This window comes from Aulonocara sp. 'chitande type north' Nkhata Bay, linkage group LG3 (genome assembly GCF_057382095.1).
Source record: "Aulonocara sp. 'chitande type north' Nkhata Bay isolate Kocher_YH1m ecotype deep benthic linkage group LG3, A_spYH_male_GT1.1, whole genome shotgun sequence".
NCBI lineage: Eukaryota > Metazoa > Chordata > Actinopteri > Cichliformes > Cichlidae > Aulonocara > Aulonocara sp. 'chitande type north' Nkhata Bay.
Genome location: NC_141346.1, coordinates 25400789 through 25428670, shown reverse-complemented (window position 1 = coordinate 25428670; position 27882 = coordinate 25400789). Strand labels below are relative to the sequence as shown.

At 41.6% G+C, this 27882-nt stretch overlaps 1 protein-coding gene and 1 pseudogene across 5 annotated transcripts; both read right to left on the bottom strand.

Annotated features, from left to right (window-relative positions):
* Window positions 1-48: 48 nt before the first annotated feature.
* On the bottom strand, window positions 49-25721 carry LOC147334783 (uncharacterized; annotated as a pseudogene). The gene is made up of 7 exons (XR_015128364.1): window positions 25572-25721; window positions 6003-6184; window positions 5578-5804; window positions 5417-5483; window positions 4866-5009; window positions 3919-4068; window positions 49-3096 (listed from the first exon to the last, which is right to left on the bottom strand). The product of XR_015128364.1 is annotated as an uncharacterized LOC147334783 (transcript).
* On the bottom strand, window positions 25293-27876 carry LOC147334782 (tripartite motif-containing protein 16-like). Of its 4 annotated transcripts, none has more exons than XM_086275088.1 (3): window positions 27006-27876; window positions 26813-26879; window positions 25293-26695 (listed from the first exon to the last, which is right to left on the bottom strand). In XM_086275088.1, exons 1-3 carry the CDS (start codon window positions 27745-27747, stop codon window positions 26074-26076), a joined length of 1431 nt encoding a protein of 476 aa, XP_086131214.1. In that variant the 5' UTR covers window positions 27748-27876; the 3' UTR covers window positions 25293-26073. The 4 variants fall into 4 exon arrangements, with proteins under 4 accessions (XP_086131214.1, XP_086131204.1, XP_086131220.1 ...); XM_086275078.1 differs by having other exon boundaries at window positions 25293-27206; window positions 27279-27577; window positions 27713-27876; XM_086275094.1 differs by lacking the exon at window positions 26813-26879 and having other exon boundaries at window positions 25293-26706; window positions 27271-27876.
* Window positions 27877-27882: the final 6 nt, after the last annotated feature.

The following is a 27882-nucleotide window of genomic DNA, read 5'->3' as shown; positions in this document are numbered from 1 at the left end:
CATTTCAAAAGCAATGTTTAAAACACAAAAGACAAGCAGTCAGCACTTTATAAAACTCATCTTTATTGATTCAGAGTCATCCCTCCATCCACGACAATATTTTCTCTGCTGTGCTCTTATAAAAAGCTGAATATGTACATCCTCTTGTATTTACATTATTTTACATGATTACATCGTCAGAGAGCCTCACACCTGCAAAAAGGTCAACTCTCCTGCCTGAAACGTATCACCTGTTGTCAGGGGAAATGAACAATAGAGCAACTTGCTCGTGGGTTGTTGCCTGGCAACAGCAGCTTATCGGATTAATATCGGTAAAGAGGAATTGTTTTTAATTATTTATCTTATTTTTCTAAATATTTCACAAGCTTAGAAAAACATGCGGAGTGACCCCATGTGCTGCGGCAGGGGGTTGGGAAAAACACAAATTAAAAAAGTAATGGAACATATAATGTAGTGCAATGCAAGTTTCTAATGTGAAGTCGTGACGAAAGTACAAACTAATAACAATAAAGTCGATGCACGTCAAAGAGTTTTTGTGCACTTTACATAAACACACAGTCTAAGGAAAGTTTAACAACAAAAACTGTAGCTAACACTAGGCTGCTAAACATCTCCTCATCAATCAGCTTAGTCCTGCACAAGAAGGTGAGAGGGAAAAATGATACAAAATACAGGGTGGAAAAATGTCCTAAAAAATATACACAAACCACTGATCAGACTTAATGCTGATTATCTGATAAATCATAGAAAGACATCAAAAGGTGGCTGGAAAACATAATGTGGAGAGCAGACTCAGAGCATAAATGTGGCTCTTTAAAACCTGCTTTGCTTCTCTAATGAGAAACAAAACAGGTTTTATTTTATGTCTGTAATATGACTTAAAGTAAAAGCACATAATTACTTAGGTATAAAAATATTTTATCCATGGAGGCAGAAAATGTTCACCGAGGTCATGTGAAGTGTTCAAGGGTCGTTTTCACTTTTCTCTTCTTTATTTTAAAAACTGTGTTAATGCTAATGTTAGCAGCTATGTGTAAAGGCAGGAGAGGCCCCAGTCATTCAGGTCTTAGAGAGTGGTGTGCGATTCCGTGGCAACTACTGGTCGCTATGGAAAAATGTGTATTCCCAGACTCGTTGGAGAGTAGTTTCTAGCAACTGCCTGTAGTTTGCAAGGAAGGCGTCGCCTTGTCTGCAAACATCACCAACTATGCAGCTGTTAAACTGAGAAGCACAACACAAACTGGAAACAGAGATAGTTCACCTTCGAAATAAAAGTTGAACCTTTTGAAATGTACGTAGTAAGAAGCTAATTTTCTGTTTTGTGTTGGGGAGCAGTTGGCTAGTGTTTGCAGACAAGTTGGCAACTTCCAAGCGAACTACGGGTGACCACAACAATTTGCTAGCAACACAGTCACAAGGTGGTGCAGCTCAGCCTTCGTGATCAATTTCACAACAGGTAAGTGGTTCATAACCTCTGCACAGCTGAATGAATGACAGGTGTGCAGAAGGAAGAAAAATGATACATATAATAAAATAGTACCTAGCAGCAGTCAGCAATCACTTAGCAACCAGTCAGGGGAATATGCAATTTCCCCTAGCAACCAGAGGTTTCCATAGTATCAACAACTGCTCTCTAAGCCTGCGTGACCGAAGCCTAAGCTTTTAAAACATTCAAGACTCTCTCATTAATACTGAGCAGAAAAAAGGCCTCTCTCACACACAGAATGAGTTTAACAGCAACAATAACTCCGTACTTACAAAAGCTCGTGTGTGCAGCCCCCACCCCCTCCAGCCCTGACGAAGAGTAAATAACCACAACCCTGAAACTGAAGGCGCTAAATGGAAGTCAGCCACCTTTTGAACTGTTAACTCCTGTGCTTTCCCCACTTTAATACTTCAGTGTCTCAACAGAAACAGGCTAATGCCAGAGCTGAGCAGCAGCCAGTGCCACCCCTTTGAAAATGTTTAGGTTTTTGGCAGAAAGTTGTTGCACTACAAGTAAAACTGCGGCATAAATCATTTGGACATGTGCGTCTGCGAGTGATTTAGCGTGCAGTAAACCAGAGTAATCGCCTTTCTCTCTTTAAAATAATGTTTCTGTAGAGCTTGACAAAGTTTCCAGTGTTACAACCATTGCAGATGTGAGGCTCTGCCTGTGGCCAACATGTTTCGAGGGTTTAGTCTTCCCTCTTTTTAATGATGGGAAAAGAAGCTTTAATTCCCGAATTTCACCGTTTCCAACGAATCCCAAGCACCAAGCATGTAACTCTGCCGCAGGATCAAAACACGCTGTTTAGAGGCAACAGAGATGAAGAATTTGGCTCAGCTGCTGAGAATAAATGTGAAACAATGTGATGGTTTAAAAAAAAATACTGACTAAATGTGAGGTTTGGTTTATATGCTGTGACATCGCTCATCGCTGTTGCCTCTAAAAGTTGCCCGTGTCTCTCCAGCTGCCAAGATTTGGTACATTTGCATTGGTTAAACAGCATCTTTGACCTCCTTGTTGGTTCAGCAGCAAAACAAACAAACAAACAAACAAACAAAAACAAATTGTTTGCCCTCGTTCTTCCTCTCATTGGATACATTCAAGAAATCCAACACTTCTCTTACAAGCCGTCCTCTCTGGGCCATTTTGATTGAAATAAATGCACTTGTTTGTCCATTTACATCCATGTTTTTTGTCCTTGTGGATTTATCCGTCACACTGTTTGAATTATCCACACTGGGTTCATCCACCCGCCTCTGCCAGCCAATCAGAGACGAGCTGTAACATTCACATCTATCAGTTTGACTGACGAGAAGAGTCGGATCCAGTCAGGACTTTGGTCAAAAAAGTCAAAGTGTGATGAGTTTCTGTTACTTTTCTTTAAAAAAAATGAAATAAAATAGCCGACCCCCAAATCCTTTAAAAAAAAAAAAAATCTGGGCTTTAACCGCGTTTGATGATGTCACTTCCTCCTCAGTCCGTCTCTTTCTTCTTTTCGTCCAGGTCAAAGTCCAGCACGAGAAGTTTGGTCTCCTCAGTGCCGTTTCTGCTGCCGGCGGCGCACACCAGGCGAGTGTCGGACGCTCTGATTCGCCACACGACTCCACCTGGATCAAAGACGTGATTGGTTTAGCCACAGACATGTGATAACAGGTGAGGACATAAATAAAGTTCAGGTACGTATATCTTTTCTTAATATTTAATAACAGAGTGAATACTGCATCTACCTGCACCATTACAGTTCATTTAGTGTCTTTTCTACTGAAATGTGAATGTATTTAATCTGTTTGTTAGTTCCACATTAAAATGTTGACACTACAAAAAACCACATAATATATAATTGAGTCAGTTACTAAAAATATCTTCTTTGTATCATTTTATATGATGATGAAGTTGAGAATTTATTCATTTTTAATTTGTATATTTTTTGGACTGGGAAACACCGGTTGCTATAGAAACGTGTACTTTCTGACAAGATTGGGTGAAACTGGTTCCAAAGAGGTATATGAGCTACACCGAACACCACACTGTGACTGATTTAGTTGCTAGCAGACCGCCACGGTAACCTGTAATCTGCATGGAAGGCAAACCACTCACCAATCACGAGTGAAATTGTGAAAAGTGCAGTGCGAATGGGATACAGGCTGCTTGCTTACAAATTAAAAGTTGTGCTGTCATGCACGTTTCCAGCTGTGCAGGATGGAAAAAGTGACTGACTGCCTTCAAAGTGAAAGAAACCCCTGTGTTTCCACTTTGTGCATTTTCAAACTTTCACTACAATTCAGTGAATGGCAATCACAGCAGCCTTCTAGCAAAAACAAACAAACAGAAAAGCAAGCACCACATACCTCTTTGCAAATGAATTGACTCAGTAACAGCCAGAAAAATACATTTTTCCCTAGCGACCTAAGGTGGCGCGAACTCCTCACCTGATCCTCGGCTCTGCAGCGCCACCACGTCCCGCAGCCAAGCTCCGGTCCGCAGGTCCCACAGTTTGACCGTCCCATCGTCAGAGCTGGACAAGACCAAGCCACGACAGAACTGCAGGCACGTCACCGCCGACTGGTGCTTGTTGGGACCTGAAAAGTACGCATCATTACACCGTGACCCTTGACCTCAACCAGTTGTCTTTACATGAGCAGCCTTTCTTCTCAGCGGTATCACTTTATGCATCCTTTCTTATATGAGCGTCAGCATGTGCATCTTCATATAACACCTGATTTCACTGAGTTGTAAATTCTCATACTGAATCATTTCCTCCTTCTTTGGCTCTAAAATATTTGCTGCTTAAAATATTTACTGCTGGACAGATTTCCAAAAAGAAAAAAAAGAGAGAAATTACATGGACATTTACAGTCCCAGAAAATAAAGTTCAATACCACTGGCAGCGAGTCCAATTTTTCATCCAGTCACCAAAAACCCTTGAAACCACTCACATTCCCTTTAGCTGTACTTTCTGGCTAAATCCATGTGGCTCGAATTGCCCGCACATGTGAGCTTAACAGATGAACAGCAAACGCTGTGAAATCCACAACCATAAAAGACTAAACAGGCCGTCACAGACTTTGCATGAAAGTATCCTCAGAACTCGTAGCAACAAACACCCTGTGGTTTGTTTTATTTCTCACGAGTCTGACCACAGCTCAGGTTCACTTTCTGCCTCAGACCTTAACATGATTATTCACGTCATCTCAGAGCCTTTACAATGCCCCCTGTTTCCTCACTTCCTCCCAGCGGGTTGCGGACTTTTGAGTCAGCCTGTTTTATTGCCGAGTCAGCGATCTGGCGCAGAAGTTCCACGGCGACCCTCACCTTCAAGCTGCTCTCATTGTTTAATCGGACAGATTCCCTCTAAGGGACGTTACCAGCTTCTCACCTTGCAGCGTGTGGAGACACTGTCCTGTCCGGATGTCCCACACTCGCACCGTGGAGTCGGCATTCCCGGAAACCAGGATGTTGTCTCGAAGCTCCATGCCGCTGGTCAGCGATTGGTGGCCCGTCAGCGTGTGGACACACCCACCTGAACAAGAGACACTCGTTTAGCTTAGACTGGCACCCATGCGTTTCATTTTTATATGATTACAGCAGGTTACCACCAACAGGGGGCGCTCTGAGCATCACTGTATTTATTCTGTTTAAATTAGATAAAAGTGAAAAGAGGCGATTGCAGCAGCTTTCTGCATTATTTGCCACAAACCATTAAAAATCAACCATATTTGTTTTTTTTCTTCATTTATCACAGAGAAAAAGGCGGTCGTGTTTCAGTTATGTTCCTGTGCGTTATATGTAAAGCAAAATAAATCTATAGTAATAATGATAAACACAGCCCGTCATCCAGAGTTACTGCCCCCTAGTGTCTGAATACAGAAATAAACTCATTAAATAACTCAAGGTTCACAGTGAGAAAACAGAGTCCGTGAGGTCTACCTGTCTCTGGGTCCCACACTTTGATTGAAGTGTCCAACGAGCCGCTCACCACGAACACGCCGTCAAACTGCAGAGAGGGGTGGGAGAGGTGGAGTCAAAACCAAAACAAGGAGCTCAAAGATGCTAAACCGCCTCATGTAGAGCTCTGTGTGTGTGTTTACCTGCAGCGAGTACACTCTGTTGGTGTGTCCCTGCAGCGTGTGCAGGCACACCTCTGTCTCGGGGTCCCACACCTTCACCATGTAGTCGTAGCCGCCCGACACCACGCGGCGCCCGTCGTACTGAACGCAGCGCACCGCCGCCAAGTGGCCAGTCAGGACGTGCTCACAGCGGCCAGTCGACACGTCCCACACGCGCAGCGTGGTGTCCCGAGGAGCCCGACACCACCCTGAGAAAAAGAGAGAGAGAGAGAGGCATTACATCGCTGCAGTGACAGCCAATCAGGTCAAGGTGAACCAGAGGTGTGTGTTTGTGTCTCTGTTAAAGCTGCGCTGACCCAGTTCTATGAGTTCATGTGTAACATTAATTTGTGTGTGTGTGTGTGTGTGTGTGTGTGTGTGTGTGTGTGTGTGTGTGAGTCTGTTACCGGTTGCCGTTGAGATGCATGCAGCGCACGGTGGACGTGTGTCCGTAAAGCGTGTGCACGCACTCGCCGCTTTCAGCGTCCCACACGCGCAGCGTCCGGTCTGTGGAGCCGCTGATCACCGTGGTAGCCGCCATCTGACTGCACCACACCCCACCGGTGTGACCCGTCAACGTCCGCAGACACTGAGGGAGAACAAAAGAGGGATACATGATGATTAAACAGTGTTATGATTGAATTTAAACTTTGCTTTTAATTTAAATGATAAAACGCATGAAAACGTTCAGACATGAATGCGACATGAAGACCAGTGATTACAGATAAAGTTGCATTTTTACTGCACTTTAAGATCAAATATTAGAGTTTGCATTTGGAACAGTCGAGGTCGAAGAAAAGCCAACACGTTCTTCCTCATTCACTTAAGATAAAGGAATAAAGAAATAATCTGCTGCTCTTATCTGGGCCAATGAAAGCTGTTATTCTGGGTTTTTCCTGCTTGGATCAAATTAATTAAACGCAATCAAAGCCTGCAGTTTGCACAAACACAGCGAACATTAAACGTCTCTCTCATTGTTTGCGAACGCGTGTGAGTCAATGTTTATTCCACTTTCATGGACAGCCTTGAGAGACAAACGCAGTTTCACCTTGAGGGTGTTGTAGCGATAGTTGCCATGGTAACAGTGGCAAAACTTTGCCTTGGCAACTGTTGCGGACACGGAGGAAGACACTGCGGGCGTCGACACGAGCGCTCGCTGTTACTACACGACTGTCAGCGGCTCATACGCGGCGGCGCACACGCCTCATCACCCCCGCAGAGTAAAACATCGTGAGGGTGTGTGTGTTTTTCTTTCTGCAGGGAACAAAATGACTTCACACACACAGGCAGGTCTAGGCGGATGAGCGAGCAGGTGTGGCGGATTAAAGAATGTTTAACCGAAACCAGATGAACGACCTGAGTCTGCGATCTCTCACCACATACTGAGTCCTGCGAGTGTTACTGTGGTTTATATAGTACACTCAAAGTATCCCACAATGCCTCACTGTGAGTAATGTACAACCAAGGGTCACTATCCAAGCATTGTATCCCATCATGCATTGTTGCTGGAGTAAGAGGCGCTGGTTGGTTTACAGGACAGAATTTCATGAATGACAGGAATTCTTCAAACCCTGAACGCAAACACACACTGGAGCTTCATCACAGAGTGTGATTGTGTTCCTGTTATGACACGGGTCAGCAGAGATGAGCTTCCTCTGAAGGGTGACCGGTCTCTCCCTTAGAGGCGGGGTAGAGACTCGTGAAACGAGCCATGGTAAACGGCACCTCACGACAGAGTTAATGTCAAACTGTGGCTCTACCGCCTGAGCCACATGTAGAGCAGCTCATGTGTGAATGTCAGACACAAAGCACTCTGGCGTAGAGAAAAACGCCTGTTGCATGGAGAGCTTTGAGCGCTGCATAAGAACCAGACCATTTATCATTTTCCAAAATGACGTCACATGTGCTGTCGTGAGCCGCCGCAGTCCTGCATGTCTCACATTTTACAACTTTGTGTGTTTTGATGCTGCAGCTCGGTTAAAGACGTGAGTGTACCATCGTGTGGGTTTAACTGCAGTTTTAACAATGCACCAGGAGCTCACACATTACACAGACGGACATGCGGCAACAGTGTGAAAAAGATGAAACTTTGTGGAAAATGCTCAAATTCTCATGATGTGGAGGTTTGTCTGAGTGGCGATGCCCGTCGGTCTGCAGAATGCTGCTGCGGCTAACAGCAGTGATAAATGGATGTGACTGTGTGACGTCACCGTGCCATGCAGTGTCCCACGCAGCGGGTTTGCTGAGGCTTAACTCTTTCCACCTTTGATGCTTACAAGGATTTAGTTTGTTTCTCTTTTCTGAACTGAGTAGTTTCTGTCATACTTCATAACAACAGGTGAGCGTGGTCGCTGCCTACACAGCTGTCCTCGGAAAAAAAAACAGAACCTGTTCGTCCGTGTAGATTCTTGGTCATAAGGTCACAGTAGTCTAACGAGCTTAAAAAGAAGGCGACAGGACTTCTGGAAGTTTTTCAAATTCATGTACAGGTGACAGAACTCATCATTAAGCGTACAAGGGAGTTGGTCTAATACCATCTTAAGGGGAAAAGAGTTGAGGAGCTCGGTTACTCAGGGGCGTCCTCCACACCGACCGGAACCCTGAGGTGGTTCAGGATGGGGTGTGGATGCCTCCTGGGCACCTCGTTAGGAGGACACAAGCTCTCAGCTGGCTTGGGAACACAGCGTCACCAGCGCAAAGAGGACGGAGGAGGTGAAGGTGAAGGAATCACAACAGTCTGCTGGTGTTTTAAGCCCGAAGCATGTTCAGGATTGTTCTTCTGGTATTACTCTCCTTTTCTTAAAGTGGACTTTCCTTATAAAACAAGATGAGCAAACAGTAAAAACACTGAAACCAGGAAATCAAGAGCACAAGATTGAAGCAAACTGGTATTACATGAGCCCGGCCTTAGCTTAACTTCAGCTGAAATCTCTTCAGCACAATCTAAGATGTCTTTGGCATCCTGCTCATGGCTACTTTTGGAGGGTTTTAAACTATTTTAGAAGGACCTGCAGGGACCCATAAAACTGTTATTTGGTGTAAAACAACGTCCTCTTGCAGAACATTTTGCAGAGTTAAATTAAGATGATCAGTTGCAGCACGGACGTGCACTTGCAATCAGACAGCTTCTTGGCTTCTGCAGAGAGGGCTGCACTTTATGTCAACATTACATTATCCTCGTCTTGGTGCAGCGGGTAGACCGAGAATCTGCAACAATGGCGAAAGCTTAGCTGGCTTAAGATGAGTCCGGGCATCTTTTCTCTGAGGACAAAGGAGGGATTTATATTCCAGCAATGTTCCCTGTTTATTTAAGGAGCTTTTCATGGTCTGAAATAAGGTAAACGAGAGCCTGTCACCTTTCTGAATCCACTCTGATTGCATATTGTGTGTTTAACAGTCTGCAGGTGTTAAACAGGAAGGTTTACAAAAACACGCCAACAGAAACAGACACTTTCTCTACACCTTTAACACAAATGTGAGTATTCAAACAGAGATGCCTCAGGTGGTGTATGTCTGTGTCTGTGTGTGTGTACACAAATAGCTTCCCAGCGACACACCCCGACTGACACGACTGCTCCGCCTGTGTTTAGTCCGTTTAGCCACTCTGAGCTTCTCACTGTCCTATTAGGTCACGCTGGCCTACATATTAAAATCTTATTCAGGTCAAATCTGAAGTTAGTGCAGCTCGCACGCAGGAGTCCCATTATTTCATGATAATGTCTTTTACTGACGATTCTCAAGGTCACCTTGATTAAACACTCGATAGCTTCAAATTTAAACCCAAACATATTTGAGCTCTGATTCTTTGAAATCGGAGCTTGAAATGTGGTAAACATATGTTTGACTTCCAGACGATTAAGCCCACAGACTGACGGTTTCCTCTCGTCGCACCCCGATGTTCACATTTCCAGGCTGAAGTGAAATTTGTCCATGAACTCGAGCACCTGCTGTGGACTCGAAAGTCCTTCTAGAAGCAAGTCTAGCAACTCAGCAGCCATTCTGGATCAAATCCAGGGAGTTACTCATTCCTCTGTATGAAAACATGTGAATGAGCGCCCGCTTGCTAACTTGATCTACAGGTAACTCACTTCCTCCTGATGACAGCCTCCTACACAAGTACCTGCCCAGGACAAAAGATTCACTCATTCATCTTTCGCTCAACCAGCCACACCTGCATCTACCTGCAGCTCTTCCATGTGCTTTGCTCACCAGTCTGAAGGCGCTCGTAGGAGCGTTTCACTCTTTAGTCTGAACTGGTTTCACATGTTTATGTCAGACACAAAAGCACTCCACATCACTCTCCTCACATCCTGTAGAGCAGGGATGTCACATTATAGTGTTTCTGTTAGTTTTTAACAGATTAAAGATAAACATCGCCTTCCTGTATTCCCCTGATGGAGGTGCAGACACCAAGTTGGCTCCTGAAGCAAAACCCTTCATTTCTCGTCCCAGTTCAATTATCGGTCCAAATCATACCACTCTGACTCCAAAGAAGGAAACATTGAGATCTGATGATGGTGTGCAACAGCATTATCAGATCTCAATAATAATGCTGCCCATAATGATGGGCAGACACCATCCTCACTGATGCACATCCAGTCATTTTGTTGTTTAAGGGGGATTGAAACAGTTTCAGGTCAGACAAGAGCTTCACAGGTTACTTCTAGCAGACGTGTTTCAGGGTATGAAGATATAAATCCTTGTTCTTGCTCGATGAACTTGGGCTCATGGATTATGCAATATTTAGATCATCTTTACAGAAGATTTCATGGCAGTTTCTTAATCTTAATTTTGTTAAAGTCTATATGGTTTGTTTATTTTTAGGTTGGTGCTAAATCATTTATCTGATAGGCTTTATTGTGAAGTACTACAAAATAAAAGTCATATTTGTACCGAATTTGACTTGCAAAAATAAAAGTCACTGAAGAGGATGTTTTACTGTCACCACCAGAGCCAAAGACCAGAGCTGGATTCTTAAAATATTCAAGTGAAATCACACTGGATCCAAACACAGCAAACACACATCTGTTATTATCTGAGGGGAACAGAAAAGCTATGTATACCAAAGAAGAACAATCCTATTCTGATCATCCAGACAGATTTACTGGATGGCTTCAGATCCTGAGTAAAGAGAGTCTGACTGGACGTTATTACTGGGAGGTGGAGTGGAGAGGAAAAGGAGTTGAAGTAGCAGTCACATACAAGAATATCCGAAGAGTAGGAAAATCAGACGTGTTTTTTTGGATTCAATCAAAAGTCGTGGTCACTGAAGTGTTATATCAACAAATATGAATTTTGGCACAACAAAATCCAAACTGTCCTCTCAGGTCCTCGGTCCTCCAGAGTAGGAGTGTACCTGGATCACAGAGCAGGTATTCTGTCTTTCTACAGCGTCTCTGAAACCATGACTCTCCTCCACAGAGTCCAGACCACATTCACTCAGCCGCTCTATGCTGGACTTGATTTTTTGGATCATGAAGATACTGCAGAGTTCATTACACTGAAATAGACAGAAGCCACTGATGGACAATTGGTTAAAATGTGTTTTATTTTCCACTTTTTTTTGTCTACATCATTGTTGAGATGGGAGTTGCTGAGAGCTCACAGTTGTGCTGTTTTTACTTTGCACGGAGATCACCTGTCAGTCACACTGAATAGCTGTTCCTTTGACCTTTTGTTATCCGTTTTCTATATTTTCCTAACATTACGTTTATATGCCATTTAAATGTTGTTCTTGTACTAATTAAATGTTAAATATATCAAAAAGAAGTCAAAGTGGCACCAAAAAGTTATTTCCTGTTTTCTTTTAATAAAGCGCACACCCTTATCCCTAATGACCATTTTGTGCCACGCCCCAAAAACTGCTATAAAAACATTATATATTCATATTTTTTTCCACTTTAAATTAGCCAATCTTTTAAAACTACTTCTCCCTGAAATATTTATATAAAGTTTTAAATATATTTTAATTATTTATTTATTTTTAATCGTAGTTTAATTACATGAGCGCCCTATTTTTTTAGCCCCAAAAAACAAAAAAACTAAATATTTTCAAAAAAACCCATTTGAAGTAATATTTGATTGTTATTATAATTAGGCCTTCAGATGGACCAAAGATTGGCACCAACATTCATTTTGACCTGCCATTATTTTTTTTTGCAGGAGCACATTAAAAAATGCATGCCTAAGGACAATTCCCCAAAAAGTGCAATAAAAATATTAAATATTAATTTTTTTTTCACTTTAAATTGGTCAGTCTTTTAAAACTACTTCTCCCTGAAATATTCATATAAAGTTTTAATTATATTTTCGTTGTTTTAACCCTTTAAATCCCAGTTGTATTACATGAGCGCCCTGTTTTTCAGCCCCAAAAAACAGAAAAACTAAATATTTAAAAAAAAAAAACATTTGAAGTAAAATTTTATTGTTATTATAATTAGGCCTTTAGATGGACAAAAGATTGACACCAACATTCATTTCGATCCATTTTTAATTTTTTTTGCAGAAGCCAAAAATGGTCTCCAGGCGGCGCTGCTGCTCCAGCTCCCCGGGGAGGAGTGCCTCTGCCGCGGGTGTGTCTCGCGCAGCGCCGGGGCATATGGTTCGGTTTCCGTGTCTGCAGCACACACTTCCGCTACCACGTGAAAACAAATACGTCATTTCCTGTTGATTTAAAAAAAAAAAGCGCCATCAAACGATCCTAAGGGAAGGAAATGGTCCAGCCCGGTCAGCGGGCCGAGCTGCCGCTGCATGCGGGGAATGAGTGTGCCTTTTCCCGCGAGTGTGTCTCGAGCAGGCCGCTGGAAAGGGGTATTTCCGAGCAGGCGTCAAATGTGAAACAAGGGCGCCACCTGGTGGACAAATAAAAAAATTACAACTCTAAGGCCTCTAGTACAAAACGAAACCTAAGCTGGATTCATGACGATCCCTTTGACCGTAATTTTTTAGCCGTGAAAAATAGCGTTTATAATGGAAGTCAACGGGCACAAAATGACCACTAGGGGTATGGGTGTGGGGATTTTTGCTGCTCAGCCATTTTAGGCTGATTTAAGAAATTAACACTGAAATATTAAATCGGACAGAAAAAAAACTATCCTTTAACAAGTTTGGTTATATTCCACTGAACACAGTGGAAATGGCAGCCATTTAACACATGTAAGTGGCAACAAATGGCCCCAAGAAGGCAGGAAGGTTCAGTAAATTCAGAAGGTCATATTCATAATAAAAAATAACCTCAGTTTGTAAATGTCAAAACAATAAAAGTATTGTTTTGGGAGAATAAACTCACAGATCAAATGTTAGATACTGAAACATTATTTCAGTCCTTCCAAGATACAGAGTTATAATAAAAGTTTGCCAGTTATCTGTCCTGAGTCTGACCGCTCTTACATCTGTGTTCTTCATTAACGTCTTGTCTTCAGGCTTATAATTTGGCCGGTTTCTCTTAAATATTTGTGAACTAAAGACAGCTTCAACCCTCTGTGTGTTGACCGCACTGCATTTTCTTGTTAGTAATAGCAACACCATTGTAACGACAGAAATACTAATTAGTTAGATTACTAGTTACTGAAAAACATTTAACGCCATTATTCCCATTTGTGCGAATTTACAAAACATTATGTAAAGATTGCTGGTATTTTTGTGCCCTTAAAAAGTGGAAATAATGATGAGAGCTGAATGAATGATAGTGACACGCAGATCTCGTTTTCACTCGTCTGTATTGAGTGTTACAAAAACAACACAACCCAAACCATATTCTCTCTGCATGGATACACTCAGTCTCAGGACCACAGTTTCCAAACTAAGTTGCCCTGTTTTAACTTATGAGAGTATTTAGACGCTGCACAACTTGAACTGTAACATAAGGTAAATACATCTTTTTAACTCACATATGTTAGCTGACACATTCTCTGACTTTCAACAGTAATGAAATAATACTTTATGCGCTGTATATGTCTTTCAGTAGTTAACTTAAATACAGATAGTGGCAGAAAAACTGTCATTCAATAAGGCGGGACACCAGTGAAAGCTAGCTTAAACAGCAACGGAGTTCAGCTGAAACTTCTCAGCAAAAACTGTCCACAAGTCACCTCTTTCCTTACAATAAACAATGATGGTGGGCTAATAGTCAACTGTAATACACAGAGTTCTGTGCGTGCAGTTACCTTAAACAGGGGAAACGAGGAGAGATGAATGATGATACTGACACAAAGTGCTGGCTTTCACTCGTCTGTACAGAGTGAAGGACAAGAGGCGCGAATCCCTCTAGTGGAGCCCTGAGGAATTACCAATGGATCGATGCACAATCAATCGAGGACATTGTTCCTTCTCGAAAATTGAAAGATATTTCACGCACTGTTATTTATAGAAGGCTTCACACTGTTCCTGCTAACCATAAATATTGTTCCTAAAGTTTTATCCAACTGTAGACAGATTTCTAAACTCCCTTTTACTTAAGTCCTGTTGAAACTTGTATTAGAAAAAATATTACAAATTATTTAAAGTTATAAAGCACAGCACAGAACTGAAATGGCACAGTAGTTAACTTTACAGTTAGGCTGGGGTACAAATTTCCTCATAAAAACCCTGCTCTTATGTGGAATGACTCAGGGGTCCATTCTTGGCCCAGTATTTTTTCCCTCAATTTATGGGTTCATAAAAACCTTTATAAAAGTGACTAAATGCTAGGTATAATAGGTATTTTTGTCTGCTTTGGATTTTACTTCTACATTTCACCTTTAAAAACCGTTTATCTTGTCTTGTTTGGTATCATTCTTTTCAGCACACCTTAACATGTCAAAATTTGCAGCTATTTTTTCATTTTGAAATACTATATTAAAACAATTGATCTCAAATCAGACAAAAAACATAAACACAAACAGAGAATACTTTCAAGTGCTTCCCTTCCTGCTGTAAACACAACGTTAGTATTCAGGAAAAAAAACATTGCGCATATTTTTAATCATAACTCTGGTTTTATGTGGCCTATCAACACAATTTAAAAACTGGTAGTTTGAAGTCCACACTTTTAACACAGAAATGGAGAAACCTCTTCTGTCCGCCGATCCAGGAACTTGAATTCTTTGAATTTCAGGATACTTTTTCTTAATAAACGGTAAGCATTATACATATTGTCCTTACAGAGGTGGTTTCTCTTCTCGCAAGTGAAGTAGATTTTTTGAAGGCGTTTGTTTTTTTTCGAGGTCGCGGATGATGTCAGGAGAAGGTGATTGGTCACTTGCAATGTTGAACCTGGAACAACATTATTTATGATGACGAGGGAACAACACCAACACAAGGATATCAGATCGCCTGGACACTCAGGGTTGTCTTGGGTAGCATCTTGATGCTATGTCATCTTACAGTAACTTGGCCATGTGATTAGTTTACCGGGGTTCGAGCCCCGGCTTGGACAGTCTCGGTCGTTGTGTCCTTGGGCAAGACACTTCACCCGTTGCCTACTGGTGGTGGTCAGAGGGCCCGGTGGCGCCAGTGTCCGGCAGCCTCGCCTCTGTCAGTGCGCCCCAGGGTGGCTGTGGCTACAATGTAGCTTGCCATCACCAGTGTGTGAATGTGTGTGTGAATGGGTGGATGACTGGATATGTAAAGCGCTTTGGGGTCCCTAGGGACTAGTAAAGCGCTATATAAATACAGGCCATTTACCATTTACCATGACTACTTTATTCTTCCTCAGCCAATCAGCAGCACTTGTGCAATTGTAACCTGTTGTGTATATAAACCTTCATTGACTGGTTTGAGAAATCCTTTAAACCAGTGACAGGAAAGTTGGATCACAGTGGTAATTATTAAAGGACATTGATGTTTGATGTCTCATTTAATTCGTCATCTGTCATTGAAATTATCAGAGGAGGCCTGAAAGGCTCACACTAGCTGTACAACCACTCACAGCAGCCCATTCATTCATTTTCATTACTGGATACCATGACACTGGATTGCCCAATCAAATCTCTTAACTTGACCAGCCCATCCCCAGCTTGTAGGAAAAGTTCAGTGTGGAAGAAGTGGTGAAAAGATTGAGCTGAAAAGCTGAGCGAAAACAATAAACAGAAACTACAACTATTAGCCAGACCTTACAGTCACACAGCAAATCAAGGATTAAGGTCAAATGATTGGCTGCTTTCACCATGAGCCACTGCTAATTTTTAAAGTGTAGCATTTAATTATTGTCAAATGCTTTTAAAAAGAACAATCACTGATTGTTGTTTTAAAACTGATAACTTAAGTATGTTGATTGACTCATCTTCCTTTCCGCCTGCCTGGAGGCTCCCTTAACATCTCTCTCTGCCTTCCCCCTCTCATCTCGCTTCATCTTTGGCCTACAGTAGCACAGTTTCCACCAACACCTTGCTGGCCAACAGAAACTCGTACCTTAAATGAAATAAATGATATGGAGCACTCCAATCATGCTTTCAAAACTACAGCAACTGTTAAAGAAAGAGGTGATAAACATGCCCCTGCGCCCGGTTCTTGTTGAAATGAGTTACTAACATGATTTCCCCTTCATGTATGGTGATAGACTGGCCAAAAATATTAGGAATGCTCTGGAATTTCTGATGAAGCCAACAGTAAGTGTTGCTTTAAATCGGGGGTATTCAACAAAAATGAAAAGACTTCTTACTTCCTAATGCAAAGGTTCAGATGATCATTATTCTAAATATTTAATTACTTTAAATGATTTGATTTTATTTATTTTATTTACTTGTAATATATATTGTATTATACATATTATATCTATATTTTAAATATAGAGATAAGAAAAATCATTAGAAAAAGTTGTTATTATTGGTATTATTAGTATTATTGCATATTAATGATGAAGGAACTGACCTCACAGGTCACAGAATCAACTTTTTGGTAACAAGTTAATGTGGTAGTTCAACAGTTTAACCAGCAGAGGGAGCCAGATAAGCTGTTTTGAATTCAACACTAACAGGCAGAGGGGGAGGAGGAGGGACTGTTGCCGTAGTAACTGAATCTACAAAAGTCAGTAAGTGTTCGTCTTAATTAAATCACACTTAGCTGTTAGTGTTCATCTTCAGGCACTGAATTCACTTACAAGAAACAGTCCAACAGATTCACACAAGGGGAACATGTTCGCTGTTTTTTCTGCAGCTGTGAGGACTGTTAGCCTGGACATAACAAGCTGTGTGGCTGCGTCACTGTTCAAACTTCAGGTTCCGAGTACCAGTTTTAGTTTTAGAGCTCAGCAGACCCAGTAGCTCATCACCACTGCTCCTCCATAACAACAGTGGTGAGGCTGAAGGGGACTGGAAAATAATGTACATGGAAATGAATCACTGTAAATAACACTATATAATGTTTGATGATAATACGGTCTGAAGGTTAAATAAACATGTTTACTGCCTGGTATAACACTTGGTTTCGTCTCTGGGGATAGAATTGTGTCCACTTTGACTTGTGGTAATTAAAGTGGAATTTTTCACTTGGTTGATTTGTTGAACTTTCTTAAATCTCTTCTTTAAACACAGTGTCATCTGATTGTATTTACTGACCATTTTAGAGATTTACAATCAATAACTGGGAAACAGGAAGCATTTCACACTCTGCTACCGATGAGTCTCATGGTGCTTTCACCACAAGTTTTTTAATAAAAATAATAAAAATCTACAAAAACACACGAACATAATTTATTAGTACAGTAAAATCCTAAAAATTCAGTTAAATTCCTAAAAAACAAGAAGTGTTCATCCAGGAACCTTTAAATGGTCTTCAGATCCCCAGGCCTGCATAAAGCACCATGACGCAACTGCTGTTGTGTTCATTTGCTTATTAAAAAATTGAATTAAATTGATTAATGATTATTAAATAAACAATTATTATGCGGTCAGCACGGTGGCATGGTGGTTAGCACTGTTGCTGCACAGCAAGAAGGTTCTGAGTTCAATTCCACCATCAGGCCGGGGGCTTTCTGTGTGGAGTTTGCATGTTCTCCCCGTGTTTGTGCAGGTTCTCCCCGGATACTCCGGCTTCCTCCCACAGTCCAAAAACATGCAATAGGGGGGATAGGTTAATTGGTCAATCTAAATTGCCCATAGGTGTGAATCTGTGAGTGAATGGTTGTCTGTGTCTCTATGTGTTAGCCTGTCTCTTGCCCTATGACAGCTGGGATAGGCTCCAGTGCCCACTGCGACCCTGGAAAGGAGAAGCGGATGGATGGATAATTAAGCTCTTCTCACATAATGTCTCAAACTGGTTACATTCATAAAATACTTGGCAGGTATTTTGTCTTTCTACAGCTGAACCATGACTCTTCAGAGTCCAGACCATATGCACTCAGCTGCTCTGTGCTGGACTTTATCTTTTTATCAATCATGGAGACCCTGCTGACTTCATTAGTTTATTAGTTGTTGATAGAAATTCCACAATATGTGGTTTATATTGTCTGGTGTGATTTTCTTTTTCCTCTTTGTAACAGGGCAGCCCTTAGCGGCTGGAAACACAGTGAGACAGACCAAGGCAAGTGTAGTGGAACAAAGTATTTATTTGCTATATGGCTCTCCTTAAAACAATTAACTTGTCGAGCTTCTTCAGAGCACAAAAATCCATCCTCTAATGACAACTGGCAGCCTTAAATATGTTCAGCTGTCACAGACTTAACCATTATTCCACTCTCAGGTAAATTCTTAAATCCCAACCTTCCACCACAGTATACAATATATCAATAAGAATAAATAAATACATAAATACATCTTCACATTTACATATTAATAAATATTTCACACTTTAATGTTACACAAAACCCAATATTATAAAAACCCAGAAACCCAAGCACAAAAAGATTCACCACACTCTCTTTACCAATGGTCTCTCCCGGAACCTTTAAATGGTGTCTGGACCCCCGGGGAAACATTTGCCCAAACACCTTGAAGAGGACACAGGCAAGAAAGGTGAGTAATCATTAACTTACAAACACTTATTTGCACCACTTTTATCCCTAGATTTCACACACACATTTGCATTAGTTTTCCTTATTGGTAAACCTTAATCACAATCTCAATCACCATTCTTCTCTCCTGACAGACAACCACCACATTCCTTGATGAGGAGCAGCTGTGCAGGATCTGAAACAAGGCCACCAACTGATTTTAAAATTCCCAATAAATAGTCAATAAATATTTAAACTTCTTGTGTGCAAATCCATGCTTAAAGTGCAATGCTCATAAAGTGCTTGATAAGGTGCTTTTAATAAAGTGAAAGGTGTGCTCTAAAGTGCTATACAGACAATACAATATAAATAAATGCAGTAAGGGAGTCCTCTTCCTTACACTCTTAATGAAAACTTCTTGACTTGTGGATTTATTTGTGGTTTTGTCTGTTCGTCTTTGCCAATGCAAAGAGAAAATTAGTGTTGAAATATATGTAGACCTGTAGAAATTTACTCGTTCGTGTAGAAAAACAGTCAAATGAAACATTCTGGACTTTTACCATTTAAAAAGGGGAAAAACCTTTATCCTGTAGATGTGAGAGCAGTCGATGAAAACACACTTTTGTCTTTTAATTGTTTAAGCCTAAACAACAAAGGGAGAGAGAAAAATGATTAATAGATCGATAGTTGTGACCAGTTTATGAGCTGCTGATCTGCACATAAAATCATTTCATCATTTGATTGTTTTTCCATGTACCATCTATATTTACGGATGGATGTTAATAAGGTTTTATTGATGTTGGTTTGGTTTACAAAGGTGGAAAGTTAACATAGTACAAATACTTAAGTAGATTTTTCACATATGTTTACTTAACTTGAGTATTTATTTTTAGTTTTACTCCCTACATTATTAAACTGTGTATAAATATCTGTGCTTTCTACTCCTTACATTTCCAAAGCAGACTTGTTCCTTTAAGTTCATCTAGTGTTTATACTCAGGGATTAAAGTGGGCTGGAGTTATGGTTGTGGTACTTCAGAGTAGCTAGTGTGTTGTTGTGTCCGGGGAAAACAGGTTAGTTTGCATTCATGTGGTGAATTCACTATAAAACACTGTTGGACTGCTTATGGTTACATCAAGTGTGGCAGAAATGAATGTGCATTTAAGATAATGATGCTTAGATTATTTAACTGAATTGAAACTTTGTATGAGCTGTATACTGTCTAGTGTGAAGCCGCATAGTGGCTGTAGCTCAGGTGGTAGAGCAGGTCATCTACTGATCGGAAGGTTGGTGGTTCGATTCCTGGCTTCCCCTAGTCTGCATGCCAAATATCCTTGGGCAAGATACTAACCCGAAATTGCTCTCCGATGCATCCATCGGAGTATGAATGTGTGTGAATGTCAGTTAGAAAGCACCTAGAAAAAATGTGCTGGTGTGAATGGGTGAATGCACAAGTTGTGTAAAGCGCTTTGAGTGCTCAGAAGAGTAGAAAAGCGCTATATAAGAACCAGTCCATTTACCATTTACCATAGTGTGAGTGTAGGGGATGGACATCAGATATGATAGCTGGTGAAACTGTGTACATGTTGTTAAGTTCAGTTGTGTAAATCCACAAAGAGCAGCAGGTCAGCTGATTGCAGCCTTTACACTAAGAAAACTTTATGAAGCTTACATCAGAAATTATTGTGGGCCATCATTTTTTCCCTACACTGAGCGCCATTACTAATTTTAGAGTTCCTCCACCACTTCAACCCCTGACTGCTCATTTTCCTGTTTAGAGGCAAAGTCACCCTCTACAAAGTAGGCAACAGGAAACAGTTATTGTTTTGAAATCTTTCAAATCAAAATAAGCACATTCATTAGAATTAGAATTTAGATTAGAATAATATTTGTATTCTTGTGCACTGATAATATTTTATGATTATATTCTTATATTAATATAGCACAAGCTTTAGTTACCTTGTAACCTGTAAACTGTACTTTTTCACTTTTACTCAAAGAAGTTGCTTCAGTGCTTTTACTGGAGAATATTTTTTAAAAACACGGGTATCTGTACTTCTACTTAAGTAAAGAACGTCTGTACTTTTGCCCCCTCTGATGGTCTGTGTAACTCATTACTATCATCTTCACATCATGGGGTGTTTTTGGGGGGGAAACCAAGAATCCAGCTCTCTGTGAAAACAACAGGAAATGAGCAGATACACTGTCAGAGTGGGGTACAGATACTGAGTTTTATTTAGAGGCAGTGCCTGTGTGGTTATGACTGAATATGTACTGTTAACAGTAATTTTGGGGAAACTCCAGAACTGACACCCTGTTATGGAACCATAAGTCATAACAAGATGATGAGCTTTGGGACTGTAGTGAGGACAGTATGCACATGTTCAGATGCTGTGTAGGTGTTCAAGTCTCTGATTTTGATTTATCCAGAAAAAAGATTCTGCTGTCGGAAGATTATGTCAATTGTATTTGATTTGGGAGGATTGCCAAAGTGGGAGACTTTGGCAATCCTCTCCAAAGTCTCCCGCTGCCCATCTTAATGTGACCAGAGGTACAAAACAACAGAGATGCTTCTGTGTGCACAGGTGCTCAAGTGTGAACTCAGAGCAACAATTAAAACAAACACACTCCAGATGAACCTGCTGTGATTCATGCAGATGAGTCAGGATGTTGTTTATGGTGTTTTTATTCTCCCTGTTTTTCCGTTACAGCTCCCTTTATTATGTGTTAGCTGCTTAAGTGCTGGTGTCCTGGTTCTTTCTGCGATTCTCCTTTAGTTAAACAAGCACGTCTAATGTTTCTGCTATTGGTGATGTGTTTTAGCAGGACAGAAAAAAAAGGTCATTACTTCTGTTAAATCTCTTCGATTTTGTTCCTCATTTGCATATTTTCTGCTTGGCTGCAGAAGCTGAAAGTGAAACAGTCACTGTGTGCCTGCACTAATGTTTCCCTGTGATGCTTGCAGTGGTGTTTTTGTGGACTTTTATGGTTTTACAGCTTTACAGCCTATCAACACGACTGATTAGAGAGGGATTGTAGATGGTGAGGTATTTAGTGAAGACCTTACATGTTGTTTCAGTAACAATTAAATTCACCCTGATTATTTTCATCTTGTTTTTACTGCAGCTGTAACATTTGTAAAACGACACTGAGAGAGAGCCTGTTTCTGCATCTTTGTGCTGCTCTTACAGGAGTTAAATGTTCAGATGATGATTCCAGCTGTTCTTCAACCTGCAGAAACCATCATAAAGCTACTACATCTGGATTAGAACAAACCAGTGTTTTTAATATCAGTTTAGTCAAGTTTATTGTTTCTGCCCAGGGTTCAGGTACAGAAATGGTCGTCTCAGAGATGACAGTATCTCAAACTAGCAACGTCAAAACAGAACAATAAAATAAATACATGCACATCTATGCAAAACAAACAAACAAATGAGCCAGTTACTGATCTGAAACATAGTTAACAATGTCCATGAAAAAAAAAATCAACAGCTCGCACACTACAAGTTTCCAACTTTACCAGTTGTTTTGCAAATGTTTCCAGCACTCGTGATCTTCGTCGGACAATAACACAAATCAACGCCATTGTAACATGACAAAAATGCATTGAAAAATTCAAAAAGGAAGAAAACTCCAGCGCTATCTTATTAAAAAAAAATAGTTCCACATGTTTATTAAAGAGGAAAAAGAAAACTACTGTAATTTAATACAAACAACTGAAACATACAGGATAAAAGCCAGGTGAAAATCCAGGGAACAGACCTGAGAAACACAGATATGTGCACCAAAAACAGTATGCAGTACCATCATAGACAGCCATATAACAACTAGAAGTAGACATAGTAGAATACACAGAAAAAAAGACATTGGTAAGGGAACACTAATAGAAATGATAAAGTAACAACTTTGATGACGTTTAATTAACTGTTTAATAACTGTGTCACCTGATGGTGACAGAAGATCTCCTGTTTGACTGATATACAACATTCACTAATGTTTTCTCTGGGCTACTCCATGAGACACGCTGGTTTTCTACTGAACATTACATGAGTCATATTGATATTTTCTATGAATTTGCATCTTCTGCACTGGTGTTAGATAGTACCTATTAGTTGTGTGTGTTTCTTTCCCTGTGATTATTATTATTACACACACACACACACACACACACACACACACACACATGCAGTGTTGTAACCTTCTGTGACCATGAGAATAAAAGGCTGCAATAAAGGCTGTTTATTTATTTTATTTTAAGGTGGATAAGCTACCTGATTTCCCCACCAGTTTTTAATTTTTTTAAGGAGGTCTGGTTTGTCCGCCAGTTTTCAAGAAGGTTTAAGGATAGTTTCACCACCGAAAGGAGGTTTTTTTCTCCGCCACTGAGGACGTAAAGTGTTTGGTTTTGTATGTAAGGAGGATAGAGCTCTCACTGGTGACTCTGCTTTAAGGGAGATCATAGGCCTATTTTGTGTGTGGACAAGTGTGGGCCAGACGTGGTCTGTGTGCGGCTGAAAGTTGTCTTGTTAAGTGTAAATGCATTACTAGTCCCTAAGGACGCTAAGGACCCCAAAGCGCTTTACACATTTAGTCATCCACCCATTCACACACTGGTGATGGCTGGGGCGCACTGACAGAGGCGAGGCTGCTGGACACTGGCGCCCCCGGGCCCTCTGACCACCACCAGTAGGCAACGGGTGAAGTGTCTTGTCCAAGGACTCAACAACCGAGACTGTCCAAGCCGGGGCTCGAACCGGCAACCTTCCGATTACAAGACGAACTCCCAACTCTTGAGCCATGATGGGGAATAAACTGAGTAAGTAGTAAGTATGCCTTGAAAGGGGATGGAAAACATTGCAAAGTATTCACCAGGCAGCACGTAATATGTAGATCATTGAAGGAAGAAAAGAAGTGAAATTGTGCGCAAAGCAGTGTAATGTGTCTGAAGTCACTGTGTGTGTGAACCACAGAGAGGTGTGAAAGTGTGTGGGTGAGAATAGTCTCCAACGGGGGAAGAGGTGATTCTGCAGGTCAGCTTCTACCCCAGTGGACAGAAAAGAAAGAAAATAGTTGTGCTGTTGATGAAAAAAAAGGAATTGATAAATGAAGAGCTCAGCCTAAGGCAACTTCAATCTCACTTTCTGTTTTAAAGAAAGGAGAGTTCAAAAACCAGAGAGAGAGATGTGTGTTGTTTTAGGCGTCTCTCTATTGTGAAAACAGGGTTAGCAGAGGCGAGGGTGCCGGGTTAGCCTCGCCACTGCCTCTGCGAGGCTAACCCGGCCTAGCAGAGGGTGTGACTTGCAGGTGAAAAGCAGACCAGGATCAAATTTCCACATGCAGCAGTTGGACGACAATTATAGGTTAACATCATTAGAAACACCCAGGCCGAGTCTTGGCTGAATTGTGTTTACAGGTTAACTCCTATGTGTTTCTCACCCCGAGAAAGCAAGCTCCACGGAAGCTAACCTCTGCCTGAAGACAAGGAGTGCAGTTCTAGAACAATGAGATGGATATCAAGAGCTCACAGCAGGTCAAGAGACAGCAGTATCCTGAGCAGAGAGGTCCAGCAGCGCTTTGGGCAAACGGCATCAGAGAGAAAGAAAACCCATCACCTGACTGGATGGACATGTGTTTCCAGCAAGCTACAACTTCACTGTGTGACATTTGCCACTTTTGGAGTGAAATGCCAAGATGAGACAGTGGAAAACACAGGCCAAAGCTGAAGAGAACTGACTGCCATTGGACTGCAGAGTGGGAGAGGAGAACAGAGTGGAAGAAGTAGGTGAGTGTACAGAGGAATGCTGTTGTTTAGTGTGGGAAATCAAAATTTGGGTTAGCAAACCTGTGAAAAAGGAAAATAACTGCTTTAAGTGGGAACATTTGAGGAGTCTGAAGCACTACAAAATGAAAAAGGTACACAAAAAAAACACAAACGGAAAATGTATTAATCCTACTAACCCTACATACACATATAATGAAACTCATGAAGACCAGACAGCATCTTAAGCATGTGATTCTGTTTGTCATCTTATCCAAGTCACTTAGATGAGAAGTGATACATAGACTAGTGGACTAATATTATGGGAGGACAGATGATTGCATCAAAGCTGGGGGAAAACAGAATGCTGATGAGGGGTCTTGAAAGAGTGAGCTGGGCGAGCTAATAGGTTGTTGAGTTTCTGAGGTGTGTGAAGAAGTTTTAACATGGCACACATCTGATTACATGAGAAGAAACTTATTATGTGAAAAGACATCAGGGTTATGTTGTATGTTGTGTGTCGCAAGGTGTGTGGCTGATGGATGAATGCTTGAGATTAATCTGGCCGATGATTTGTCTTTTGTTACAAATTTGAACCTGCCAATTAGGTTTGGTATGATTTACCCTCCTGGGACGAAGAGCATATGTCATGGCTTAACAAGGCTTTTCTTTTCTCCTTTTTATTTTGTTACAACTTGCCTAATAATTCTGCACTCCCTGTATGTGCTGCGGCACAGTGGTTGGAAACACTGATTTAGAGTTCAAGGAGATGTTAGTGACATCAGAGCCGTACGTATTAGCAGGTACACGTCCCTCACTCATCCTCAAAAGCAGATGCAACAGATGTTCCTGCCTTGGTTTGAAGACACCTGCATGCATACTTAGAAAATCCATCTGTACATGTCAGTAAGTGTCTCACATCATCATTACTAATGTGTCTGTCATCACTATAACTGCATGTGTACAATGTGGAAATTGATGTTATGTAACGATGATACAAAAACAATATCAGAACATAATTTGATTCAGCAAATCCTATTTATTAACAACTATTAGTATGAATAAAACATTCTGTCATCTTTTAATAGCAAAACACATTAAAGCAGACGTGTGTCCAAACCTCCTCCACTAACACATCCGTTTCTATGGTGCTGTCATCAGCTCGAGGCACAGCGGCACCCTTACTAACTCCATCAGGCACATTTAAGTCACTACAATCTTTTCATAATCCCCCATCGTTCAAGAGTCAGGTATCTCTGAAGATTTCCAGAGTACTTTTTCACACACATCCAAGTCATGTAGTTGCAGTACCTCGACCGCAGCATTGTCCAACTCATTCTGAGTCGCTGGTCTGATGGATCCTGTGTTCTGCTGTTTTAACCAGTCCAGCTGGTGCTGGAGGACCGAACACTGGTGATGGACTGCACTGTGCTGAGACAGATTTTGTGTTATAGGCTTCATGTTATAGACGCACAGTGTGAGCACTCAGGTCGCATCAGAGCATCGGGCCGTATAGTGTGAGACCTGCAGCGTGACCTACAAACTTCTAACCCCTGTGATTCAGTCATACAGAGTCAAACATGCTGAATATGAAGAGTAGTATCATTTAAACTCACATGATTATCAGCCATAAGAACAAATTCAGATTTATATTGATGTAAGGTATATAAATGTAAGTACAGTTTGAATCAGTGCAATATTATTTTCACACATCAATGGACCACTGAACTTCTCAGCTTCTAAAATGTAAAGCCTCATTTAGAAACTACACAAGTACATATAATGGTCAGGGATCAACATGAACCTGTCTTCTCTATTTGACTTTAATCAACTCTGCAGTGTCTCCATTTAACCAAAGCCAAAGTCCAGCATAGAGCGGCTGAGTGAATGTGGTCTGGACTCTGTGGAGGAGAGTCATGGTTTCAGAGACGCTGTAGAAAGACAGAATACCTGCTCTGTGATCCAGGTACACTCCTACTCTGGAGGGCCGAGGACCTGAGAGGACAGTTTGGACATTGTTGTGTCGAAATCTATAACTGTTTGTGTCACAATATAATGCCCAAGATTTGTTATTGAATCCAAATAAACATTCATAGCCCCCCCCTGCTCTGCTGATATTCTTGTATGCGACTGCTACACGAATGCCTACACCTCTCCACTCCACCTCCCAGTAACAACGTCCAGTCAGACTCTCTCTACTCAGGACCTGAGGCCATGCAGTGAATCTGTCTGGATGATCAGAAGAAGACTGTTGTTGCTTCATAGATGTTACTTTTCTGTTCCCCTCAGATAATAACAGATGTGTGTTTGCTGTGTTTGGATCCAGTGTGATTTCACGTGAATATTTTAAGAATTCAGCTCTGGTCTTTGGCTCTGCTGGTGACAGTAAAACATCCTCTTCAGTGACTGTCAGTGAGATGTTTGTCCATTCCTCTCTCAGAATGTCCTGTAGTTTATCTCTGGTCTCTGACACAGCTGCTGTCACATCCTCAAAGTAGCTCAGAGGACGAATATTGATGCTGGATGAGTGTGTAGACTCACTGAGTGCTGACAGTGAGGGGTAGTTGTGTAGAAACTGGTTGTGATCCTCTGTGTGTGAGAGCTGCTCCAGCTCGCCGTCTTTCCTCTTCAGCTCAGCGATCTCCTGCTCCAGCTTCTCCTGAAGCTCTTTGACTCGACTCACTTCAGTTTCCTGCTGGGATCTGACCTGCTGCTTCACATCAGAGCTTCTTTTCTGGAGGAGACGGATCAGCTCAGTGAACATCTTCTCACTGTCCTCCACTGCTTTATCAGCAGAGCCATTGATGGCCTCCACCTCCTGTTGAAGCAGCTTCACATCTTTCTCTCGCTCCTGGATTCTCTGCTGGATGTTTAGTCGTCTCACCTCGAGCTCCTTCTGCTTCTCAGTCCTTTCTGCTGCAGCTGGGACTGTTTCGTGGCCTTTATGTTCATCCATTGTGCAGAGATAACAGATACTCTGCTGATCAGTACGACAGAAAATCTTCATCACCTCATCATGACGAGAGCAGATGTTCTCCTGGAGCTTCTTGGAGGGGGCCACCAGCTTGTGTTTCTTTAATGGAGCTGCATCATAGTGAGGTTGGAGGTGTTTCTCACAGTAAGAGGCTGGACAAGATAAACAGGACTTGATGGCTTTCAGCTTCCTCCCAGTGCAGACATCACAGGCCACATCTTCAGGTCCAGCATAGCAGTGATCAGCTGGAGCAGCTTGGAGTCCAGTCTTCTTCAGCTGCTCCACTAAAGCTGCTAACATGGTGTTTTTCTCCAGGACAGGCCTCGGTATGAAAGTCTTCCTGCACTGAGGGCAGCTGTGGATTCCCTTCCTGTCCTCTTCATCAAAGTGGGATTTAATACAGTTCCTGCAGTAGCTGTGTCCACATGCTGTAGCTACCGGATCCTTCAGTAGATCCAAGCAGATGGAACAAGAGAAGGTTTCTCGGTCCAGCTGAACTCCTTTCTGTGCCATTTCTCCTCTCAGTGTCAGTGACTGTGTGAGTTTCTCTTCCTTATAACTGAAACTAGTCTGAGCTCTGATCTCAACAACATGTTTCTGCAGTGAATGGAGCCTGTCAGCTCTTACACGTCACCACATGTTGGTTAC